Source organism: Pituophis catenifer, unplaced genomic scaffold (genome assembly GCF_029215685.1).
Source record: "Pituophis catenifer annectens isolate HBS135680 unplaced genomic scaffold, rPitCat1.0.hap2 SCAF_1, whole genome shotgun sequence".
In the NCBI taxonomy this organism is placed as follows: Eukaryota; Metazoa; Chordata; class Lepidosauria; order Squamata; family Colubridae; genus Pituophis; species Pituophis catenifer.
Genome location: NW_027256881.1, coordinates 65,084,344 through 65,102,347, shown reverse-complemented (window position 1 = coordinate 65,102,347; position 18,004 = coordinate 65,084,344). Strand labels below are relative to the sequence as shown.

The window sequence follows — 18,004 nt, the reverse complement described above, 5'->3', positions numbered from 1 at the left end:
TTGCCAAAAATTAAAAACCATGTAGAATGCTGACATTTAAATTTATGAATTTTAGATTAAGTTAATATCGGCAAACATCTAGAATATAAAGGAAACAGAGCAAAGGATTCAAAATAAGAAAAGGCCCAACTGTCATAACTGTGAGCCCAGAAGTACTTGAGAATATTTATAATGTTCATCTCTATATAAATTCTAAAATTAGATAAAGAGAACCCAGTTAAACAAGGGAGTCAAAAACATTATACTTATTAATGTATTCAATGAGGAAAATGACCCAAAACTATTTATCCTTATCTAATTTTAGGACTTGGTTGTAGAACAGATCATAGTTTAGGTCATATTTAGGCAGAAATATTAAAAATTCAAAAGGCTTCACCACTGTGAATATTAATTTCCATTACTCATTTTGCCTTGAGTCAATTAAGTCTTTCAGATAATGCCTTTTAGCAAACACAAAAATGTAGACAATGGTGCTTACATTATGTCACACATAGCACTCCCTGCTAACAATAATAGTTCTGGCCAGTTTGTGCACATTTGGATCAATGTACAGTATCACTAGGGTAATCATAGGCCAGTTTTATCATTATTCTGTGAAAGCTACAATTTCTAATCTAAAGACCATTTTATAGCCAACACACTATTGTCTGCGTTCCATCAACTTATAGATCATGCAGTTGTATAGACAAACTCTCAGGATGGCAAAATATGTAACCAGGGTTTCAATGGGTGACAGCCAATTTGAACCTGAATCACTGGTCAAATTCCAACTTCTTAACAAACTACGCCATGCTGATTATAATTATGGAAGTGGTAAATAATTAAAGCCACAAAGTCATTCACAAGATTTAGACAGCTGCTTCAGGAAGTATTCCAGATTGTTTTCACCTGTACATGTTGTTCAGTTTCTTTGCTTTGATTAAAGCATTTCTCAAAGAAGCTAGATGACACTTTTAAACCTTAAAGCCACTTCAAGGAGGTGCATATAGCTTCTTGCTCACACTGCAAAGACCTTTTTCAAATATATATAACATAGAACTAAAAGTAGTATGACCACTGGGTTGGGGCTGATGGAAATTAATAAGAAAATAAAGTTCTGTTTATCCATACTGGCATAACCACTACAATTTCTCGATTTAGCAGATGTTTTAGAATGTTATTATCAGCTGCAGATAACAGGGCCAATGGCACCAAATTAGAAGACTGAAATAGGTTATTATGACTTCTATGGAAAAGCATTACATATGAACTGAATTAATTAATGGGATGAGAATTAAACTTTTATAGAAGGTGTGCATCTCTTTACTTATTTGTAAAATTCCATTTCTTTTTTTTTTTTTTTGTCACTAAAACAATGTCAATTTAAGCAGCAGAAGCAAAAAAGGAAGTTAGGTTTGCCCTGCAAATGAGAAACAAAAGATGCTTCTTATAGCATAATTCAGTTACTGAGAAGCAGGCTTTGGATACAATTCTGAATAAAGAACTCTTTGTATGCAAATACCCATCTATTTTCCTAAGCCTGATTAAAAAAGTGTAAGCCAAGTCTTTACAGCTCACTCCTGCAAATCATAAAAAAACCCTATCTGCTCTGAATAATGGTGAAAAAGAGAGGCTCAAAACAATTAAGTCACTTTAAACTGTTGCTAAATGGAAACCTGATTGCATCTTTTATTAATTAGTCCTAGTTGACATTTTAAATAAAGATAAACCATTTATGAATATTGTGGACATTATGAGGTACTATATAAAATAGAACTGATTGCAATCTTTTATGACTGATTCATATTGAAACTGGAATTTGTAAGCTACTATTTAATAATGCATATTTGCTTTTACAGATTCCTATCCCTAAGTACTAGTGCTATCAACAATAGAACTATGAAATAGGCAAGGCCTTTAAAAACTGTTCAGTTCAGTTTATTACAATCATAGACCAGAGACCAGAACAAATAAAAACATTCAGTGAATATCCAATTAAGAATTCTAGAATAAAATAATAAATAACAGATGAAATCTTGAAGTTGCACAACCCCATGATCATGTGTCTGTGATCTGGGCACTTGAGTACCCACTCATGATTATGACATTTGAGTACCCACTCACAAAATTGCCATTTTCAATCTTCTCTGTTTTCTTTCCATAGCCAAAATCTTTCCAAATAGGCCTTGCAGAGTTCAGATGATAACATATTCTCACAGGCATAAAGCCTCCATAAAACAGCTTCCTCTCTTAGAAGATACTATAGATACTATCACTATAGATAGTATTAAGAAGCAGTGGTGAAATGTAAAATTTGTTACTACTGGTTCTGTGGGCGTGGCTTGTTGAGGCTCTGACAAACACAGCTGTGCCTCGCGACAGCCAGAGCCTTTTTTTACCTTTTAAAAGCATTTTTTTACAACCTATTCGCACAAATAGGTTGTAAAAAAATGCTTTTAAAAGGTAAAAAAAAGGCTCTGACAATCACTGTGGCGCGCAATCTTCAGAACCTTTTTTTTACCTTTTAAAAGCAGGAAGTAATGACACCCGGGCGGGTGGGTGGAGTCTTGTGCCCCCATCGCTTGCGGTTCTCCGAACCATCTGCCACAATCGCTACCGGATCACCTGATCTGGTCCAAACCAGGAGCATTTCACCCCTGTTAAGAAGCTACTAAACCAGATGTGGGGAACCTTTCATTGGGCTTCACTGGGAGACTGCTTCTGACCTGAGCTCATATTTTCATGGTTGGGGATCTATGATATAAAAGTGAATTACAAAACATTTTTAAAAATTAAAAGAATATCACAATCCCTGAAAGCCTTATCGTTAAATATAAAACTAGAAGTACATAGTATAGTCATTGAATTTGGAAGAATGGTAAAGAGAAGCTTCTGAGGGTTACACAATATACTACAGAGCACATATGTCCAGGCAAATCAATAGTGTCAGCACTCTTCCTGGCTGGGGTGCTGGCTGGGGAATTTTGGTAGTTAGAATCCACAAGTCTTAAAGTTGTCAATGTTGATCAACCTTATATAAAGTGATCAAAGTCATTCTGTCTCAAAGGCAACATGGAATGCTATGAAAAGATGGCCTCTAAGGTTTAAAAAAGATCTTGTATTTCTCATTTAGACAAAGAACTTTCTTATTTCTCATATACACAAAGAACCCTTATCTTCATGACTAAGGCAATCTATCCTCTTTTATGCTGCACAAATAAATCAATTCTCCTCTGCATTCTGAAGACAGTTTACTTTATAATCTTGAAGATTCATATAGTTCAGCTATGTCTTGAGTACATGAAAGTTTCAAAGTGCAATTTCAGAACTTTTAATTAAATTGCAATTTATTCCAACTTAGTGATTCATTTGTTTGTATTATATGTTATAATGAATAACAGTAGCTAAGATTAATTATAGTACCAAAAAGGTTAATTTCAACACTATGAAAATCCTGATTTCCACACACAAGCACACCCGTACCTCCAGCTGTAAATCACTGGAGGATGGGGGGAGATCTAGATACACATAATAAAAAATAGCCCCAAGATTAATGTTACTGTCCCACATCAGAACAAAATTTACTTCTCATTTGAAGATAAGCATACCTAGTGATCTTATAAAAAAACAACAACATATACAAGCATAATGGGATTACTGCATCCTCCATATTTCTTATACTTATGGCTTTATAATTTAACTGTGCCAACACACATCATGTACTGTACTTCTGAATGGGTGGGATGAGAGCAGCATTATGTTGACATTCAAAGTAGTCTCTAAATTAAAGATTTTAATTTCCACATAATAATATAAACTAAAATTGACCTGAAGAAAGTGATTTTCTGTAGTTGATAAATACATGCATGGAAGTGAAGATACAGGTTTAATTAGGAATTTTTTTAAATGTTATTATGTTAAATAGGAGCATGGATAGTCCAATTCATGTATCAAGAAAAAGGTAGTTAATATGTGACAGAGATAGCAGAGTGAACAATTCCAAATGATAAGAGATGTTATCAAAATGGTATACACTCTACCTCTTTTTAAGCTTACATTACACCATTCATGAGCTTTATCTAATTAAAACACAATAATTCATGAGTTCAATTTCAGAATATGACTGAAACCCACAGAATAATATCAGGCCATGTATATTTAACAAGTTTCAATAAGAATGAATCTGGTCATATATTGCCTCCTAATAGCCAATGCAAATTATATACAATTATAAAACCTATATATATGCCGCAGCGGGGTTCCCAACCCATAGGCCTGCTAGGAAATGGGCCACACAACTGGAGATGTGCGGTGGATAAGTGAGCAAAACCAAAACTATCCTCCTCAGTCTATGGAAAAATTGTCTTCCATGAAACTGGTCTCTGTTGTCAAAAACTTTGGGACTGCTGCGCGACAGTCTTCCAATTTCAAGTTACCCAGTGATAAACTAAAAAAATAAAATAAAGGAATTTACCTTGATAAAATGTTTAGTGAAGATGGAAAAACAAATTGAGAACCTTTGAGATGTAAGCATCTACATATGTCTATATGGCAGGGGGACAGGATTTCAGTCAGACATCTTTTGCAAGTTTACTAGGAAATGCTAAAGATCCTGGATTTTCTGCATGTAGGTACATGCTGTGAGAAATAGAACCAATATCTAGTGTTTCACTTTTATTATTTTAAATTACTTTTATTCTTGAAGAGTAGTGATACCACACTTACAGTACACACAAAGCAATTTTGTTAAATACCCATAGTGAAATTAAAATGTAAAATATATTTATGAACCACTATATTCTAAGAAGTGAGCATGGAATGAATTGGTTTCTCTCCTCAACTGAACTTTATATAATGTTCTTAGTTTAAAAATGCTTACTTTCTTTTGCACCATTCCTTTGAAATTATAACCGTATTACAGTTAAAAATCAATGAGCTTTCCTTAATTGAACTTTCATTTTATTGATATTTTTCAATGCTTACAGTAACAAATTATTTTGGAATTTTCTAACTAGCTTTTCTGATGCTTACCATGTATTTAAAGAAAAATTTGTGTAATCATAATTGATTGTTACAAACAACCAGCAATACTAAATTCCACAGGAGATAGATAGTATCTCTTTCAGGGTATTATTAATTATCATGTTATCATGAATACAAGTCTGTTTTGTAACTTTCATTTTTGTATGCTTCATTCCGAGCTTCCAATGACCTTCTTGGTATAGCAGCAAAACTAAGCATATTTATAATAATAACACTGAGTGTTATTAAGGATAAAAGAAAAGGGGGAGGTTAAAGTAGATTCATTGTAATCTCTATTTGATAGATACTTTTCTAAAATATGTCAGGAATTAGTAACCTTTGTATAGGGCTGCTTATTTTTCTCTTTCATCTTGCTATAGATTTATTCTCATTCCTGAAGCACCTACATCAAACAGCCTGTAACTGACCTGTATGGTTTACTATACAAATTACTAAAAACTGTTCATAAATGAAAGAACGGCATTCAAATGTAGAATACGTATCCCGTGCCTAGGAAATGCACAGAAAAGAACACAGAACACCTGATTATTATTTTTTACAATAGTTTTGTTTTATTCTGTGATAATTTATAGATGCAGCCAATACTTTTCTACCAAGAATTATTTGGGCCAGTTTCAATTTATTTCAACAAATTGGGATTCTTTGGGTAAAAATGGAGGTACTAATATTTTTGGCCACATCTGCTTTCCATTCAGTATAATCTAAAGCCATCGAAAATATTTCAGAATCTTTTCTCTAACAGAAGATAATTTGCAAATAATTTTCTTTTCGTATATTAAAAAGTTAATAAATTGCTAATGAATGGTAGGAAATTGTACCATAATATTGAATCTAAAGCTTCCAAGCAGACAGTTATTATTAGCAACAAAGTAAATGACTACAATAACAGTATATTTCTAAATATAACTATATCAGATGTAATGATGGTGGGCGCATTTCTTGGTCATTTCTTGTTAAAGGAAAGTTCACATTATTTTACATTATTTTTGTTATTTTTTATTTTGGTTACTTTTTACTATGTTTTTATATTATTTTAACTGTTCATTGCAGAGATTCATGCATATGAGATTAATAGACTTCTTAATTAATTACCATTAATTATTTAAAGCTGATATATAATAGTATAAAATTCATTATTACAAAATAATAAAATAATAAATGAAAATTGTAATAATAAATACAAAATAAATATATACAAAATCTATCCAAAGAACTAAATATAAAGTTTATAGATTATGACAATTTTATGTCCTTCATACTATACAATTAGTGTAGTAATATTGTATTTGTCACAGAGGAAGGCATATTTAATGGCTTTAATTCAGACATTAATTTTATTTTATTTTTTAAAGAATACTCTTATTCTGAGATTTTCCTATTTATTTTTATAGCAAAACCAAGGACACTGATTTGGAACAATTTTTAAAATTGTTTATCCCACAAAAACCAATAATTAAAATAGCAGATAACATTTATCCCATAAAGCACTATGTTTTAGCCAAACTCAAACACATTCATTCATTATCGGGAAAAAAAAAATCAACAAATTATTTAAAACTACATAACCATTTGCAAATGCAAGTATACTAGGTGAAGAAATTAGATGGTTACAAACCAGTGAAAAGAAATCTGAAATTGAGTCAGTTGAATTTACAAGCTTCTCATGTGGATCATGATGGATCCACAAACCATGCAAATTAGCCACTAGATTTGCAGAAAATGGTAAAAAGTAAAACACAAAGTAAAGTCACTTTACAGTGGATTATAGCTGTAATATTTTGTTCTAGGAAATTACAAAAATTACATGTAGTCACCCTTTCAGTTATTTTAAGCAAATAGTACGTGATAATAAATGCAACAGAACATTATTAACCTCCCCTGACATTTATATCAGGATGAAAAAAATAATTAAATTTCTAATGCTGGGTAACAAATAAGTCTAGTTCAAGGCATACATCAGAGTGAGTAAGCATATACATTGTGATACATTATTTTTTCAATAGAGATACCAATTTCAAACAAAAAGGAATGGATAAGCCATGTTTTCAGAAGCATAAACATTTGTAATTTTAAAACATTGTGTTGTTTTTCAATATTAGCATTGTGTAATTTGTCATAGTTCTTTTTTTTAAAAAAAATGCTGATTATTTCTAATGGGGAAAAAAAACTGACCTTGAGAGGGGAATCTGTAATTGCTGAAGTGGTATATAAATTTACTGTTCACTCAGTCCCGATATCTGGCAGTGTATTATGGTTTAAAATAGCTCTTTCAAAGAACATGAAAGCACAAAAAATATGAATAGTGACTACATATTTTCAGAGTTTTCAGAAATCTCTTTTAACACTTACTTTTGCAAAGATCTGAAAAATATCTAAGGCCGGCAAAAGCTGAGAAACATCTTGGATTTCCACCTTCAAATACAGCTGCAGAGTCTTAGCAAGGTGCCGGAGACCTTCTTTCATGTCTTCACTTAATTCATCAACATCTTTTAAAAAGAGGAAATGTATTAAAGTGTGAGGATTATCTTGTGCCAACATCTTTAAGCAATCTAGAATCAGCTTGGCAGTGTGAACATTTCAAACTCCAAAAAGACAAGATATCCTAGTTTATTTTTGACAGAACTTCTCAACACTAGGTTGATATTGCCAAATTGTACAAATATTATGTGAATGAAAAAGCAAAATCTTAGGCCAAAACAGATGCGCGAAGAGACGGTAAACAGAAAATCAGTTAAGTGTCTTACCGTAACAATAGTAATTTTATTTCATTCAAAATATTTTTCTCAAAGGAAGATGACAATACTTCGATTTATTTCAATCAGAAGTATGCTCTAAAAGTGGAAAATTGCATACCTAAGTGGTATATGTGTGTGTTTTTTTTTTTAAAATAGAATGAGACAGCAATTTGACTGTAGGCAGTAGTAATTTAAAAAAATCTAGCTGTCAATCCATAGCAAATTAATTGTTTATAATAACTTGTCCTTTAATAAAATGAACAATTAGCTAAAAAGATAAAGAATGAGATGATAGAATGAAAAGAGAAACATACAGATTAAAATATAATCCATGTCGGGTTGAATTTGTAACAATGGACACTTAATACTGACATTCAGTGTGGTTTAGTCAAAAAATCTTCTTTGTTCACAACAGCATGTATGGAAGACTGCTGTCTCATCCTAGATACATAGCAAACATCCTTTTCCAAATCCATAGAAGAGACTTTTATTTCACCCAGAATACTAGCTTCCCTGTTACTAGCTTCTCTGTTAAAAGGAAAATTTCAGAGTGTTCCTCTGCAATTTTATCCAGGTAATATAAGATTCAGAAACTTTCAAATAACTTCATATGATACTCCTTTTATATGATATAACAAGTTGAGTTATCAATGCCTTTTTTAATCCACAGATATGGAAGATTGGGGAAGATTATTCACTTATTTGACAGATAACTAAATATGAAGATATTTCTGGAGAGAAAGGTTATGAAATTTGTTGCAATCACAATTACTGTTAGGCAATTAGAAATCTAGTATTCCCCCATTAATTATTAACCGAGTGTTCTTGATAATTTGTTTTCTCACCAGATGATTTATGATAGATAGATAGATAGATAGATAGATAGATAGATAGATAGATAGATACAGCACTTAAACTTATATACTGCTTCACAGTGCTTTACAGCCCTATCTAAGTGGTTTAGAGTCAGCATATTGCCCCAATCTGGGTCCTCATTTTATCAACCTCGGAAGGATGGAAGGCGGAGTCAACCTTGAGCCAGTGAGAATCGAATTTGTGTAATAAGCAGTGAGTTAACCTACAGTACTGCATTCTAACCAATGGGCTGCCATGGCTCTTACAATGTATCTTACAATAATTTGACTGGCATTATTAATAATTATTTTAATTCATTTAATAATTCTTTCAATTTCTATCATTTTGTATTTGATATAGAAACAGCAGGATTAATTATCCTAGAGCAAATGGGGGATGGGGAGAGTAAATCAACAAAAATAAGATAAATACAACTGTGAAAACAAAGAAGCAACCATGTTGGTAAACATTTTATATTTTAGCTCAATAGTCTGTCCCCAAAGTAGCCATGTGGATGTCTCTGAGAAATTATTTTATTCATGTTTCCCAAAAACTGGTAGGTAAGGTAATAAATAGTGATCAGGTGCCCACAGGACATTGAGACAGATAGAAAAGCAGTCTAGTTGCCAAGACCTGGATTGTGATCATATGACCCATGGGGGTGCTGCAAAATAGAACTCTATATCCATCCAAAATTTTGGGAGGAATTTGAAGTATCAATAATGATAATAAACTGGTATTGTATAGAATAGAATTATCTGTACTGGATAGCCAATATGCCTAGATAAATGGCAAGAGATCTGGTGGGATAATTTGAAACTTGTTGTATCTATGGCCTATAAAGAAAATATCTATAAAATGATCTATAGGTGGCATTTACCGCCTAATAGACTAGCAAAAATGTTCCCAGGGCAATCGGCGGATTGTTGGAAATGTGGAGGGGATCATGGTACTTACTATCACCAATGGTGGTCATGCCCGAAGGCAGTGATATTTTGGGGGGAAATCAAAAAATGGCTTAACGAGATATTAATGTTAAAGATTGACTGGCGACCAGAGACATGCCTACTCGGCTCCAAACCGGAAAACATAAAAAAGGACCTATGGTATTTGGCATTACATATCATTACAGCGGCGAGACTGATATATGCTCAATTTTGGAAGAACCAAAATATCCCAACAGAGGAGGCTATTATAAAAAAAAATTTGGAATGTGCGGAAGCGGATATGCTAACTAAAAAGTTACAGGAAAGAGAGCAATCACAAGTAGGTTTAGTTTGGGACAAATTCTATAATTGGTTAGAAAAGAGGAATTTATAACCCACATTAGGTGAGGACTGAGATTGGAAGAGAAATATATACTATATAAGACAAGTGTGGTCGGATAGACCTAAATGATGCATTAAGAGATATAAGATGTTCTGCCTTCTCCGGAATATAACTTAAAGTTATAGTACCAAATACGTGTATATTAAGGTGCTATATGGAAATCTATATATTTATTGTTGTATTGTTATGTTTGTCACTTTATGTTGTTTGTCTTTTCTTTTTAAATGAAATGTAAATAAAGACTATTTAAAAAAAAAAAAGAATTATCTGTACTGGAACAATTAACTATTGCCTGGGAAGAAACATCCAATAAAAATTGTACAGCAAGTGATCAAAAATTCAGTTCCAATATCACATGAAACCGAAAAAAATAGCAAATGAACTGAACTGAAATCAAGTAAATAAATTCTTTTAATTTTCTGGAGTTAAAAAAATAATCCTTGAAAAATGAAACATTACAAAAAAAGATTACACATATAGAACATTTTTACATGTTATTCCAAAAGAATCTTTGAATCCTTTCATTCACCCTCTGTGCATACGAATGAATGCTGGTAATTCAGGAAAGAAAGCAGGGGACTAGTGCATAAATCACTCTAACCCCGCTCTAGCTCAATGTAATCTATAATTTTTATTAATATTGCATCTGCAGGCACCCTGATGATTATTTATATCCCCAGATTCAGCAGGGGGGGAAAGTCTCATCCAAATATGAAAATGTGACATTCACCTGTAGGTTTTCTTTTGAAAGGGTTAACAATGTAGTCTCAGAATTTGGTCCAAATACAACCCCACACACTAAAATAAATACTAAAAAACCTCTAAAATAAATGCAATTGCTAAGACATATATAATAAAATAATATTTTGATCTCACTATACATAATTTAGAATAGAAAATTTTCATTAATATTCCAAGATCAAATATCTGGTATGGGAGCAGAGAGATTCCAAAATTATCCTTTAATTTGCACTGAGTCAGTTAACACCTTCTGATTTAACTGGGAGACCCTCTACCTTCATTATTGTTATCACAATATGTATTGCCTACAAACAGTAGTTTCTTCATCAGATTCAAGGGAGCACAGAAATCCTCAGCATGAAGCTGCGAACCAATTTGCATAAAATATTTAAATAATAATGTGTCCTCACACACCTTTAACATAGTAGAGTCCATTTAAATTGAGAAAATACAGAAAAATACTTACTTGACTGAAGATCAGAAAGAGAATACAGCTCTTCAGATGGGCATACCGATTGTTTTAACTGGTAAGAATTTAAAAACATCAATCAATAAAAATAACCTTGGATAATTGTTTCAGTGTTAAAAAAAACAGCTATAATAGCAATAGCACTTATTTATTTATTTATTTATTTATTTATTTATTTATTTATTTATTTATTTATTTATTATTTATTTATTTATTTATTTATTTATTTATTTATTTATTTATTTATCAAATTTCTATACTGCCCTACTCCCGAAGAACTCAGGGCGGTGAACAGCCAAGATAAAATACAGATAATACAAACATTAAAAGTCCATTAAAATTATTAAATATTTTGGCCAAAAACAAATTTAAAAGACTTTAGACTTATATACTGCTTCACAGTGCTTTACAACCTTCTCTAAGCAGTTTATAGAGTCAGCATATTGCCCCCAACAATCTGGCTCCTCATTTTACCAACCTCAGAAAGATGGAGGGCTGAGTTAACCTTGAGCCAGGGTCTCGAACTGCCAAACTGCTGGCAGCCAGCACTCAGCAGAAGTAGCCTGCAGTACTGCAGCACCCTGCAGCACCCTGGCTCTTAAACCTGATATACATAAATATAAAAAACAATAATCATCTGAAATAAAGTAATTTCTGGCTATTTTATGATTGGAAAAACATTATTAGAGTTTTATATCTTACCATCTGCATTTTTTTATTATTCATTTAATTTATTCTCCATTTTCTTCATTTTTATATATTATTTTTATCTATTTCACTGCTAGAATAGTTGCAACAAGTCTTTTTAAATTCACCCACTGCATCAAAGTGCACATGAAATTTAAGAATTCTGCTTAAGGACTCCCTTTTGAAATTGGTGCCAAAAGACCAACCTCTCATAAATATCTGAGATATTAACCATTTTGAAGAAATGAAGTAAACATGGGATTTGGTATCAGCCTAAGATCAAACTGATTGATTCTCAAGCCAACAGCATAAATACAATTTTTAATTTTAAGCAATTTTTGTAGAATTTCATTTAGAAACTGAAACTATAAAATCATATCTCTAATGTCAAAAAATTGTATATGTTGATACCATACTCACGGTGGATTGATTTATTACATTTATTTGCCTGGTTTGTCCTATTTCTAATTTCTGCCCAAATGCCCAAGAATGTAGTCGAAATAATTTCAAAAGACTTTACACAAAGGCACATTGTTTCATACCACATCCAACTATTAGTTGTATAGCCTAACGCATACAAATGTGTGCCTCTAGTTATCTTAATTTTCTTTTTCCATCAACTTAAAAGCTAGTCAAGTGAAGAGACAATACCTTTACTCCTGCTGATTACTGTACAGCGATCACACACAATCACACATACATACTCACTTAGCACAGCACATTTTACTTTGCTTTTTCAACCCAAAAGACACCCAGAGGATCTCATAAAGTAATAAAATACATGTTAATTCTATTCCTCAAGAGTACAATTCCAAAAGACAATTATGAACACAAGAGAAACAATAGAAGACACAAACAAGCAAACCCAAGCAACAATTCTTAACATCATACAGTTCTTATAAAAACCAGGTCAAATATATACAAGTCAAGGAAAGAAGACTCAAAGAAGTAAATTGGCTCCTTTCCTATTTTCTCTTGTAACCAGCATAGGTTAGAAAATCAATTCATCAAGTCTCACTTGAGCTCATTGCTATAGGCACTTTATAGTACAAAGATATTTGTAAAGTAAAAACATGGGGCAATCTGACCGAGTGAAGGTTTCTCTCAACTTCTTCTTCAAGAGGCCCCATCTCAAGGATCGCTTGAACTCTGAAATGCACAATCTGTTTTCACATTAACAGAAGTGGAGTAGATATATTTTGCAAAAATTAATCATATATAAAAAGTTAACTTACTATTTTGAAAATAATCCTGCCGACAAGCCTCACTGAGTCAGGAGGAAAATTAGGATCAATATCTTTAATACATTTGCATTCCCGTTTATGGTCCTGCCAAGCTTCTTTCTAGGAGTGAAAAGAAATTATTTTCCCTTTAATAGTTAGTACTTTTTTAAAAAATGATCTCCTCCTTCAATGTTTTACTCCCATCTCTGTTTTTTTAAATGATATTTCACATGGAGTATAAGGATATAATTTGCAATGTACTGTATAGAATATGATTAACAAATACAAATAAGAGTTGTGTAAGTCATCATTAGTAATGTATTCAGAATTGAGTGGTAAGCTAACAGTGAAATGCAACTGCTACAAAAGCAAATGCTATCTTAGGGTGTATGAACAGATACATAAAATATAGGCTGCAGAAGCAGTTCTTCTATTCCACTTTGCCCTGGCCAGACCCCATGTGGAATACCATGTCTATTTTGGGAAACTTCTAGTGGAATGTACCTCAGAGTCACAGGGGAACTGGGAATCTGGGAAAGTCTGGGAAAGAAGACAAAGGGACAGTAAAGCAAAAACTGTCTAATGAGTAGAAAGAGCAAAGTTGGACCATTTCTAGCAATTCACAGAATATATCTATGGGTTAAAAAATCCAAAAATCCAAAAATCTATCTAGGTTTTTGCAGAAAATTACTTTAGTTTGGCAAGATTCTGTTTGTAGGTGAACAACAGTGTTGAAATCCAATTTTTTTTACTATCGGTTCTGTGAGCATGGCTTGGTGGGCGTGGTCTGGCTGGGTGGGCATGGCTTGGTGGGTGTGGCAATACTGCAAAATCCCCATTCCGTCCCCACTCTGGGGCCAGCCAGAGGTGGTATTTGTCGGTTGTCCGAACTACTCAAAATTTCTACTACCGGTTCTCCAAACTGCTCAAAATTTCCACTACCGATTCTCCAGGACCGGTCAGAACATGCTGGATTTCACCCTTGGTGAACAACAATAAAGGAATTACTCAGAAGTAATTCTACATGTCATTCTTGGTTTTTTGGGCCTGACAGTACCCCAATTCAAATAGGACTATGTAATTAGAAAACAATTTCACTAGTTAAAAAGTTTGAATATTGCATTGTCCATCTATGTTTTAAAATAATTACCTGACAGTGTGCATCACAGTATCTTGCAACTTTGCATTGAGAACACCTCAGTAGCCGTTCCTTTCTAAAGTGGGAGGAGAGGGAAGGGAGGGAGAAAGAAAATAAAATGTCCATTAAATAGATTTATAACCCATACTCAGTTTATCTGATGCAGTTTGCTGGCTTAAGATTCTAGATCACAATCCTAGAAAAATACATTTTTTACACTTGTTAAAAAGCAAAAGTTATGTTTATATATTTACATTTTTTTTCTTTTAATTCAGTTACAACCCTTTGTTTTGTTTGCAAAAAGAAAAGGTAAAAATGTACATATTTATCAGTTACAGATTATTTTGTGAGAGTATATTTGTTGTATTATTTATATTTTGATTAGTTAAGAAAATGAGCATCTACAAAAATTGGTGAGGCTTCCAAAACAAAACTACTTTGTGAAATAAAGTCTAGCCAACAGAGCTTCCATGGCAATTAAATTTTCTAAAACAGGAATGGGTAAATTTTGGTGACCATGAATCATTTATGAACAAGAATTATTGGGGATGAAATAATGAGTAGATGAAGTGGAACTTGGGGGGAGGGGCACAAAAAAAATGGACTGAGGGGCACATTCAGTCTTTGAGTCTTGGTCTACCCATCCCTGTTTTAAGTGGTGAAGAAAGAGTAACAATATGATTTATATTTTTGTCCAGAAACAAATCTGCATAAAGAAAATATACAAGATACTGTATTTATACAAACACACACACAAACATGCATATAATTATACAATCTATATCATATATTGATTCATTGATATTAATATTTATTAACGATAGTATAACATTTATTCAATCAATCAATTTGATGGATGGATGGATGGATATTTTCTATGGGTTCTTTCAAACACTTGGTCATAATGCTCCTAGGCTATGCTATCTAGTTACTCTGCAAAAAACCGTGTATCTTTACACTATCATGACTTTTTTCCCCTTCGCTAAACTCGGGGTCGCTGTGGCCAGCATGTGACATATCCAGCCCGTGGGCCACAAGTTTGACACTCCTGCTTAACAAGGTGCCATCTAGAAGATAAGAGAAAGCAAAAGTACAGTAAATGTATTGGTCTTAAATAAATTTCATTGCGATCAGAGATTACTTCACACAAGCACGTGCACCCATTATTGCTTCCTTTGAAAAAAATTGCCCATAAGAAAGCTGGGTAAGATATTCATTCCTGTGTGTTCACTATGTGTGTTTTTGTATGATATTCTCTAATAAAAGCTGTACAATAAAATAAGCCACATGTACATATCAGTACAGTTGTTCCGTATGTTGACCACCTCCGTACAGTATGTTGACCACTTTCCTTCAGTTCCTTGGATAGTCAGCTTTCACTATACTAAATCACTCTGAAGAGTTGTCGTATACCACTCCTGCTCCCCTGAAAATGGGCATAACAGTACTATGTTATCTGTAAGATTTATGCAGCTCACAGTCTTTCCATCAATGTTCTGCTTTGTATTAAATTTATAAAATAATAATGGATTTATGAAATAATTAGCACGGCTTTTTAAAAAGAAAATAGTCCAAAATTCAAAAAGAATTGAATTACAAATTTAACAACTTCTGTCTATCCAACTCCCTGTTCTTCTCATAATTAAACCCATTATTACCAAATATCAAGTATACTAAACAGCTTGATATCTAAACTGTTTGTATCTTCCTACCAAGCACAAGAGTCAAATCATGTCTTGAATAGTATATCAAAGGTCAGAGTTGAAATGTGAGTGTGACCAACTTCAACAATTCTGTTGAAAAATGGGTGAGTTGAAAAATGTAATGAGCCTCTCTTGTCCACTGAACCTCCAGAAAGAAAGAAAGAGAGAGGGGGGGGGGAGGGAGGGAGGGGCTGGCTCAATTTGGGGACCTGCTTTCTTGGAGGACAGTGAAGAGATGCTGACAGATCACACCTCTTGCTAAAAAGTGGGGTGACATGAAAGCTGAGAACTTTAGGAAAATATTCCCCTTTATTGATTTCATGCTTCCCAAACAGGATAGGAAAGTGTGATCTGTTGTTGATGTAATTGTGTATGTAATTTTGTCTTTTTTAAATCTCAGTTTGTAGGAAAAGATATGAGAATTAAATGAGTTTATAATCATATGTCCTTGAACATAAAGCACTTATATTTTGGTATATTTCACAATTGCAAACTTAATTATAACTAGACAGCCCATGATTCATTGGGTTATCCTTTAAGAGATATATCTTGTCTAAACAGTTTCAGAGTGACTAGAGGTAGGCAAAAATGCAGTGAGAGCAGTGAGAGCAGGAACAACTTCCTACTGGCTTTCCCAGTGACTTTGCTTCTGGGAAGCTAGCAGGGACTGTGGGAAATCACAATCATGTGACCATGGCGATATTGCAACATGCACAATTTCTAGAATACAAGTACTGTGAAGATACTTGAAATTTCAATTACATAGGAGTAATGGGTTCTGGATTTTGTGTACATTCTTTAAGTTAGCAGATTTAAAGTACTTGATTCATTTGAGTATGTCATTCTTGCTTTTGATTGATACTTGATTTTTGCATTGTGATGCATTGTTTGGGCTAACTGAACATTACAAACAGATAAACAGACAAGAGAGTGGGCGTTGGTCTTACCTGATACGCCGCTTCTAGTCACTAGGAAACGCTGGTCATGAAAGGGTTACAACCCATCCAGTAGCTCTAGGACCGAGTCCACCAACAAAAGAAGTCCCACCTCTTCCTGTATCCAGTTTGAGACTAGGACGAAAGGTAGACTGTCGTGTCTGTAAAAATAAAGGAGAGGTAAAAAATCCCCAGGACCCACCCGCTTCCGTCAACAGCCGAAATCCAGCACGAGAGGTGCCGGACCAATCGGGAGGGGGTGACCGGGGTTTCCTAGTGACTAGAAGTGGCATATCAGGTAAGACCAACGCCCATTCTCAGTCACGGAGGAAACGCCGATCACGAAAGGGATATACCAAAGCCTATGTACCTATTGGGAGGGAGAAGGCCGGCGCCTCTCCTGGTCCTGGGAAGATACCCGCTGCAGCACACGTCTTCCAAAGGAGGCTTCTGCCGATGCATAAACATCCAACCAGTAATGCCGGATAAATGGAGATGGAGACGTCTAGGTAGCGGCTCGGCAGACCTCCTTGAGTGAAGCTTGGGTAGACCAGGCAGCCGAAGTAGCCGCGCTCCTGGTAGAGTGGGCCGTAACACCATGAGGCACTGGCAACGATTGAGCTTTGTAAGCTAAAGAAATGGAAGCCCTGAGCCATCGACCCAAGCCATCTTGAAGGAAACCTAGAATGTCAAGAATGGAAGCAGCAGTAGGAAGGACCTTCTTACGTCGACACCAGGCAGAGAAGGCCATCCAAGTGGCATTGTAAATACGATTCGTTGACCCTCGACAAGAGGCCTGGATCGTAGATATTATTTCCGAAGGAACCCTGGCTGAGGACAGGAGGAACCGCTCAACCTCCAGGCAGTCAGCTGGAGCCACTGAGGGTCTGGATGAGCTAGACGGCCCTGCCACAGAGATATCTTGTCGGCCGGAATCTGCCAATGGGGAGCGACGGAGAGAGCCATCAGATCCGCAAACCACGGTTGTCTGGGCCAGAAGGGAGCCAGAAGGATGAGCTCAGCTTGTTCCTGCAACAGCTTCCTGATAACCCTAGAAATGAGGGGAAGAGGTGGGAAAGCATAGAGAAGAAGATCACAAGGCCACGGGCTGATCAAGGCGTCCACAGCTTCGGCTCCCGGGACAGGAAACCTCGCATAAAACCTCGG

At 34.3% G+C, this 18,004-nt stretch overlaps 1 protein-coding gene across 2 annotated transcripts in view; it reads right to left on the bottom strand.

Moving 5' to 3' along the window:
- SMYD3 (SET and MYND domain containing 3) overlaps positions 1–18,004 on the bottom strand; it is a 332,825-nt gene that overhangs the window by 273,149 nt on the left and 41,672 nt on the right. For both annotated transcript variants that reach the window (XM_070950489.1, XM_070950497.1), the window contains exons 2-5: positions 14,212–14,275; positions 13,074–13,181; positions 11,149–11,206; positions 7,372–7,508 (exon numbers count right to left, since the gene is read on the bottom strand). In XM_070950489.1, the coding sequence (XP_070806590.1) occupies positions 7,372–7,508; positions 11,149–11,206; positions 13,074–13,181; positions 14,212–14,275 (367 nt within the window). The remainder of the gene's footprint in view (positions 1–7,371; positions 7,509–11,148; positions 11,207–13,073; positions 13,182–14,211; positions 14,276–18,004) is intronic.